At 33.9% G+C, this 8,771-nt stretch overlaps 2 protein-coding genes across 2 annotated transcripts; both read left to right on the top strand.

The window, feature by feature from the left end:
- Positions 1-504: 504 nt before the first annotated feature.
- Positions 505-2,365, top strand: LOC125211129 (F-box protein At5g07610-like). Its single transcript, XM_089066564.1, has 3 exons — positions 505-508; positions 739-898; positions 1,085-2,365. Exons 1-3 carry the CDS (start codon positions 505-507, stop codon positions 2,226-2,228), a joined length of 1,308 nt encoding a protein of 435 aa, XP_088922690.1. The 3' UTR covers positions 2,229-2,365.
- Positions 2,366-6,177: 3,812 nt separating this feature from the next.
- LOC125209876 (F-box protein At5g07610-like) lies at positions 6,178-7,212 on the top strand. Its single transcript, XM_048109452.1, has one exon. The coding sequence runs from the start codon at positions 6,178-6,180 to the stop codon at positions 7,210-7,212; it is 1,035 nt and encodes a 344-aa protein (XP_047965409.1).
- The last annotated feature ends 1,559 nt before the right edge of the window (positions 7,213-8,771 follow it).

Below are 8,771 nucleotides of genomic sequence, written 5' to 3'. Positions count from 1 at the left end.
TGGTATTTACTTTAGTAGAATCATAGTATTAGCATTTTAATGATTTGTTAATTTCAAGTAAATAGCTAATTCTATTTTTTTTTCAAATTACACCAATAATACCAAATATTTGATTCCTTAATTAAAATTAAGCAAAATCAAACACGAATCTTTAAATTAGGAATCACTATTTGCATAAAGTTGGTGGAAGATTTGTTTTATGGTGAAATAAAGGGAATATAAAATTGCAATCTCATTTCTTAAGTGTTCGCAGTCTCCACTCGCATAAAATTCCAAAAGAATATTCCGCTCCCACTAACTTTTTATACTTTTTAATCATACCTATATATTTTATCTAAATTACACACTAACCACATGACATTTTTTCAATATCTTAAATTAAATTAAATAATATAATATAAGATCATTGTATAGCATTTAATTAACTAGTAAAATAATTGTTTCCATACATTTTATATGTACCGTTATTTTTTTTCCCAATATATTGAATGATATAATATTAATATGGGTCAGTCCAATATTTAATAACTAAATCAAATATTAACAAGATTAGATTAAGTTAATTCACAGTCAACTTCTCCACGCCGCCATTTCTTCTCTGTACGTTTTTTTTCTATTGTATTTTAATTTATCTTCCTTCATTTCTTCTGTATTGATAAATATGAATTGATTTGGATTTGAAAGCAATAATTCAAACTATGAAAAGTGTGTTTTGTATACTTATAGTGCAAACCTAAGATAAATTTTTCTCTTCAAAAACCTATGGGATTGGTTTTGCAGCGCTCGGAGATGGTCTCACTATTTGCATAAAATTGGTGGAAGATTTGTTTTATGGTGAAATAAAGGGAACGCATAAAATTGGCGGCACCAACGCTTCAACTCCGATTCTCTCCGGCAAGTATGTATATATTCTTAATGATGATTTTTGCGTTTAGCTGTTTCTAATTGGGGATTTCATTTTTTTACCGATCTTAATTCTGATTATCTGTTAATTTCATTTTCACGATTTGAAGTTCCGAAAATTCTCCTACTTTTTGTGATTAAGATTTGGCAGCATGGATTCTAAGAAGAAGTATGTTGATAGATGGTCGAGGCTTATCTGGAACAACGATCTTTTGACGGAAATATTCGTCCTCTTACCACCAAAATCTGTTACCCGATGCAAGTTGGTATGCAAACAGTGGCTCTCACTTATCTCCTCTCATGAATTCTGCCATCTCCACACCCTGCGCTGCCCAAACCTGCGCCCGTCTTTTATCCTGGACCCTGACGTGATCAACGATAAGTACTTTATCATTGATCCCGTAATGAATGGAGAAAAGCTAATACCTTACACCTTCTGTGTTCCAGAACACATAATACTAAAGGTCATGAAAATTTCTTGTAATGGCCTGATGCTGATACCATCTTTTAGAGACTATCCAATAGAGAGTTTCCTTGTTTACAATCCGACCACTAGGCTGTCAAGAAATGTGAGTGCGACCAATGCTAATAGTGTTGTGGCATTTGCCTTAGCTTTTGATCCTTCAAAGTCGCCCCATTACAAGCTTGTATTCATTACGGCAACCACACTCTTTTGCACCAATCCTCATGATCAGATACATACTTACCAGATCGAGGTTTATGAATCAGAGATTCACGCCTGGAAGCTCAGGTTGGGACCATTTACGTTCCCTAAGCAGCTTTCCCAGTGTGGCGAGTGCTGGGGTGCGGGTGTGTATTGTAATGGCTCGATATACTGGGAGATGTGTGATAACATCGTCTACTATGATATTGCTCAGAATGAATTCAAAACTTTCTCTATGCCTCATTATCAATCTTACAAGGCAGGAGAATTCATCAGTGGGAGCATTTCCTGTCTCCAAGAGGCAAATGGTCGTCTATACAAATCTAGATATCTCAGAAGGGACGACAGTATTCTATCAATTGAGGTGTTTGAGTTGGAGATGAATGATGATCGTTCTTCTTCATGGCTATTGAGGTACGAGGGAACAATTTCTCATCATGAACCTAGCTTAGCTTTTCAATTGAGATTCATAAAGGGATCATACGACACTGAGATGTGCAGTGCAGTGTTCAATATTTACGGAAAGATCATAGCCTACAGTTTCCTCGACAGCAGCTATAAGCTGCTTGTTGATATGAATCGCCATCCAATTCCCATTAGTTTTGGTCGTCATGGTTCTAGTAAAATGTATGAATTTGTTGAATGCTTAGCTGTGGTTTGATGCAACTCAGACTTTGATGATATTACTATGTAGATTATGGCTCTATGTTCAAGATCTTTGGTTTGGTGTTTGCTAAGTTATGTCTTATTGCAACATTTTGTATTTTCTTACGTTGTATTTATGAACATTTTGTAATATTTGCATCAATGTTCTTCAGATGCAGGCTTTTGAAACATCCCTCTGTACCACTGCTCACTCTATCTGATAAATTTGGAGACATATCTGACATAGAAAAACACATAATATAGTTTAATGTGTTGTTTGAAGAAAGTACATACTACATAAACAAGAATTTTAGTTACACATAATATAGTTTAATGTACTGTGTAACTCACATTATCATGCACTTCTCTTAACAAGGTTATGGATTCTTCAACTAAGCCATCTAATTCCCCAGGTATACATTTTCTGATAAAGTTATAATTATTTGTGGACACCAGCCACACATCTAATTCACCAACCATTTAACAAGAAAAGCCAAAAACCACTGTAGATACATACTCACCATAGATGCAGTCATGGAGATCAGGTAGCTTCACAATGAGATAAGCCTTCCGCGGTTGATTATGCGACTTGATTCTGCGGTTGTTAATGCGACAAGGAGAGGCAAATTGTGTTTAAAATTTGCTGGGAAATCCATCCGCTAGATTTGGGACTAAAACCGAGCACCCTTCCAATGTGTTTAAAATATTTGTTGAGCATTTCGTACTTGCAAAATCAGACTAATCAGTTATCCACCGAGCACACATAAGGTGCTCGAACAATTTATTTTCGAGCATAGACAGTGCTCGGAAAGTCTCGTATATTCGAAGAAGTAATCGGAGTTATTGATTGTTGCTCGGAGTATGGTTGGAAATACCGTGCACTTGTAGTGCTTGGAGTTTTGTGCTCGCTATTCAACATTTTTTTTTAGTGTTGGTTGTATTTATTTAAGTATTATTTTACTAATTTCACATTTTGTATAAATAAAATAAAACATAACACATTTTGAGAAATTTTAAAGCAAGTTTTAAAAATTTAAATATTTTTTTTTAATTTGAAGACTCTATTTAACATAACATATAATATGTCTATTTTATATTAAAATTGAACGTCATGTTTTAAGTTATTTATATTATAAAATTAATCAATAAAGTGTTGTATTAGAAATCACATAAAGAGAATAATAAAGATTTTATTGGGTTTTTAGGCCAATCCATCGGGATTTCGGTTTAGCCATATATGGTTACGAGCTAATCGGGTGCAGGCTTATCGGGTTAAAAATTTTCAATTCTAATCCTATAAATTTAGCAAGCTATTTGAGTCAAGCTATTTGAGTCAACACACGAGTTGCGGGCTGCACTGACATCACTATTGGTAACTATTTGACAAAAAGTAGTTGTAACATAGGATTAATTTTTAAACAGAAAACGTTTAGTGTTGTACTCGTCATAGAATATTCTTACATATATGACGTCATAGAATGACGTCAGTGATGAAACGTCAGTTTTATAATAGGAAATTGAAAAATTAGGAAAAACCCGCTTTTCTTATTCAATTTATCAAATTTATTTTTCAATAACTTTTCAATAGATCAGTATTTCATTTAAACGTTGAATAAATACAAGAATTATGATTTGATAATAATTATGCCCAAAATAAAGGGTTATTTAAATGGAACGAATTAGTTTTAATTATGTTTCTCTAGTTCTTATTTTTCAAACTAATTACACAATTGAACACCAAATATTTACACATTTTAAAAATAAATTTTGTTTGAAAAAAGTTAATTTGCATATCATATTCATATTCTAACGAATAATAATAAATTTAGAAAAGTATACAATAGTTACGAATGACCAATAGATTAAAATTCTAGAAAAGTATACTATAGTTACAAATAATTTGATATTATGAGCAGAAAATATTAAGGGTAGACTAATATGGGACAATGTATGATAAAAGTTTAAATAGATCACTATTTATTTATATCTCATTTTTGGATTTAAGGATGATAATGTGATATTTGCATTGAACATATAGCAAAGGCATTTGAGCATTCTACGTGAAAATGCTTTCTACTCTTTATTAAATTATTTACGTAAGAATTCCATTTATAAATATACTCTCTCACAATCAATACTTTTATTTTTCCATTTTGATTTGATTACAAAAATTAATTACTTTTTATTTTTTAATAAATTAATTTTATACTTATTTTTCCATTTTGATTCGATTACAAACATTATTTACTTTTTATTTTTTAATAATTTAATTTTTTTAATAAGATGAACTCATTCTCGGCGTGCAGTACTCTAAGTGGCTGTTCGGTTTATGAAACAAAATTATCTTGAGATGCAGTTTAAGATACACTAAAATAGACCTTGGCTAGGATAAATTAGTATAATGAGGAGAGCGAGATGGATAAATTATTAGGAGGGCGTGAGGTGAGATGGTTAGTCATGAGATTAGGGGAAAAGGAGTCCATTCAAATGGGCCGAAACAGGCCCAAATCTACAATTGTTAGCTAAGATTTAGTTGAAAGTGTGAATGGAGAAGATAAAAGTTATCTTGGGAACCGAACCGGCACTAACTATATTTTTAGTTAGTTCTATAGTGAACAAAGGGATTATGACTTATAGTTAGAGTGATGTATTCTTCTTTTACGAACAAAAACCCTAATTTACGAAACTATTCTCATTTATCACAAAAATTTCAATGCAAATGTTCTATCACGTACATTTATCGTATATAGAGAGAGGGAATGATAGTTACTTAAAAGATGTAGGGTTTGTATACACGGAGGGTGACAATGGAGCCTAAGATAATCCCTCCAATTATGAATCTTCTCTTTATGAAAATAGAATTAGTGCTCAATCTTGTGCTTTTGTGTGAACCTTTGAGTACAATTTCATCCAGTGGCAGACACACAAAATATATTAAGCAGACGCTTTACTGAATACTTCATCTGTCTCATTAAAATTTTCTGTTTTGCTTGTTCCATTAAAAATAAAATGTTGCCTAAAATAACAACAACAACATCTCTGTTTTTTCACCTCTCTTACTTTTATTCTTTTCTCATTAACTCACAAAACAACATTATATAAAATCATGTACTGAAAAACAAATATTACATTTCTAATGGGCCAGATGGAGTATATATTATGTGTAATCAATATAGAAAACACAATAAATCAGGAGTAACAAATATATAAACATGTACTCTGTGTCCCATCATAAGTGTATTAGTATTCATTTTTGGGACGTCTCATCTCAAGTGAGTCATTTCATTTTTTTAACGAAATATCGTACGATTGCTATCTTTTACTTTGTTTTTTCTCCTATTTGATTATATATTCACTCATTTACTTTTTGTTTTATTTCCAGTTCATTTACTTAAATTAATAGTAACAGAATTATGCATATTATCATTACTAACTTTTGAAAAGTCCAGTTTAATCAAAGAATTCAATTATTCGCTCATCATCGCAGTACTCCAAGATCTTCTCTTCAGTCTGCTCTCTTTCAAAGAATTCAATTATTCGTGATCATCGCTTCTCATCATCGCAGTACTCCAAGATCTTCTCATCAGTCTGCTCCAAGAATTCAAGAAAATCATCTCCTCTCATCCAAGAATTCAAGAATTCAATCTGTACTTGCCTCTCTGCAGAATGAATAGAGATATGATGTCCGTGTTAAGCATGGATTTAATAGCTAATGTATTAGTCCGACTATCTATCAAAGACATGACTCAATTGAAGGTCGTACGCAAAGGGTGGAATGAGGTTCTATCGTCTGTAGAGTTCTGCCAGTCCTACGATTCCTACATGCGCCCAATAAGGTATTCTTACATCCTTTACTTGGATTTTCCATCAATGAGTTTTATCGAGTTTGACCCCATCCTAAAAATGGGAGCAAAGAGATTATACGACATGAAATATCTACTCCGACTAAGGACCGTAGGTTCAATATGCCTTATCGTCAAGTCATAAATTCGTGTCGAGGACTTATACTTGTCAGCTCGGATTTCCTAAAGGAAGAATTCTACGTGTACAATCCGGCAACACGGCTATACAAATTGCTTACTACCCCTGAGTGCGATGTTGAGCAACGGTCTAATAATTTGATACCAGCCTTGGCATTCGATCCAACAGTATCCCACCACTATAAAGTGGTGTGTATTGTGTGCACCTCGAAACTTGTGGGAGATGAATACAGGTACCGGGCTAACATTTATAGCTCGGAGACGGACGAATGGAGCACGAGATTGTTAGCACATCAAAAGGTCAAGAATTGTAGCAAGGGCGTCTACTTCGGTAGGTCGGTTTATTGGGAGGCATCGCATGGAGTGATACGGTATGATATTAAGGATAATCATTTGGAAAGTTTGGGTTCGGCCAAAGAGTATTACCACCCGAAGATATCGGATAGTGACGCTGAGTCCGGGCTGCAAGAGATCGAGGGGCATCTGTACAAATGCAGGCTACACATATCGGAAAACAAGTCTCAGTCGATTCAGCTCTACAGGATGGAGATGGACGAAAATATGTTAACTTCGTGGCTTAGGGTCCACGACGACCCAATCAATAGGTGTGGTTGTGCTTTTAGATCAAGGAATGATTGGCATGCCATATTGGGATGCATGTCAATCAAAGGTGAGATACGCACCGTGGTTTACCACAAGTGCAAGAGAATGATCCTTTTCAACCACTCCAACAAAGAAAGTAGCTCGAACTTTGAGATGATTGATACACTTTGTGACTCGGAGTTATCAATTGCATCTAAACCTCAATTGCACAGCTACCAGCCAAGTCTGGCGGTAGTGTGTGCTCCGAAGGTTAAGCAAGCCCCGGCACCCGATAGCACAGGAGAGGAACTCACGACGCCGGAGGAAGAGGAACCAGCTGAAGCAGCGACTGCGCAAGAGGCGACACCGGTTCGTGAGGCGAGACCTCAGCGCTCGCGCAGGCCACCAAACCGTTTTGGAGACTTGGTGCCTCACTAGTTTTATTTTTCTTTATTTCTGAATATTAGTTACTACGAATCTTTTTGGATATTTTGCTTAATTCATCTAATAGGCCTTGTTATTCTTTTTCCCAATTTATGAAATAATAAGTTTTGCCTAATTTCTTTTCTTTAAGTTATCGTGATCCACCGGAAACTCACACAACACACAACAAACGCATATATGTGAGCAACCTAATTTTCACACTTCCTGAGCTCTCAAGTAACTGCAAAAACCCATGAGATTTGTTTGTAAGTTGAGTGCTCATTTTGGGTGGTAAAATGGTACCACGGTGCTTTTGATATATTTTGCAATGACTCAAGTTTGGGGGTATTTGATGCAAATCAAATATTCAATTTTTATTCTCAACTTTGTGTGGTTTTACATAGTTTAATAGAAAGAAAATCGTTTTGAAGCATTTCATCAAACATTTTGAAGGCAAAAGTAAATTCTCTCAATGTATTTACTTTCCAAACATGAAAGGGATGGAGTGCAGTGATTGAAAGACTCATTGACGTGCTAAACATGAATTTCTGTCAAGGGTGTCATGATTGTTATCTTTGGTGAAACAAGAGAAGGTTACGGGATTCAAGGCCGAGCTGCTCCAAGTCAGCCTCTTGCTGCTTCAGTTCCACGCACAAACTCCTGAAGAAAAGATGTACATGCCATGGAATTCTCTTCTCCGTTCTATTTCTTCTATTCCAACTCAAAGTTTCATTCTCTTCAAAACTCCATGGTTCAAAGGGTTTTCTATCCATTTGTAATTGCTCCTAGTTTAATTATGATCGGCTAAAAATCTTAGTATTGCTTCAAACATGTAGACGTATAAATTGTTCGTGTGATTTATTCAATGTTCTTCTTTGTCTTATGATCGTCTTTTCCATAATTTAAGTGTTTGAATTTATTACTTTTGGTGCATCATTTGTAGTAGGTCTATATTCTTTTTTAAACGTCTCTTTAACTTTGAATATAATAGATCTTTATGGTGATGAATTATCAATTAGATTCGTTGAAGTAATTAGTGTGTTTAGTGTGTTGATTTCTGGGGAAGCTTCATGGCTGACATTGTTGTATAATGGCATAATTCTATGAGTTTGAAGGGACAAGTTGTTTCTATCAATTGTTTTACATTATTTAGTACATAGAATACATTATTTACTTGTGGCAAAATAACCGTCAATATTAATTCTTCCAGCAATTGATCGTGGTTTAAAAAAATTCTGTCTCTCAATATACTCTACTTTTTTCACTGTATTCTTTATAGAACACAATATAAAATAAGTCCATATTTCATCTTTACAAAATGGTTAATTTTGACCTTCCAACAGTCAAAAAGTCAATATTTAATTTTTACAAACAAGATTCAATATCTTTTTGGTTGTATTCTCCATTGTTACGCGACAAAGCTTTGACAATAAAATGCAATTCGCTAATTTGATGGTGAAGAGTGGTAATTTTTTTGTATGTGTTTTTCATTTTTATTAGTAATAAAAATAATTGTGTTTGAAATAATTAATGGAAAGTTTTAATTTAAATTTTTTTGTACAAATTTGAAACAT

Source organism: Salvia hispanica, chromosome 3 (assembly GCF_029641045.1).
Source record: "Salvia hispanica isolate PSC_SH4W2 chromosome 3, Shi_PSC_v1, whole genome shotgun sequence".
Lineage (NCBI taxonomy): Eukaryota > Viridiplantae > Streptophyta > Magnoliopsida > Lamiales > Lamiaceae > Salvia > Salvia hispanica.
This window is presented reverse-complemented; position numbering and strand designations above follow the sequence as displayed.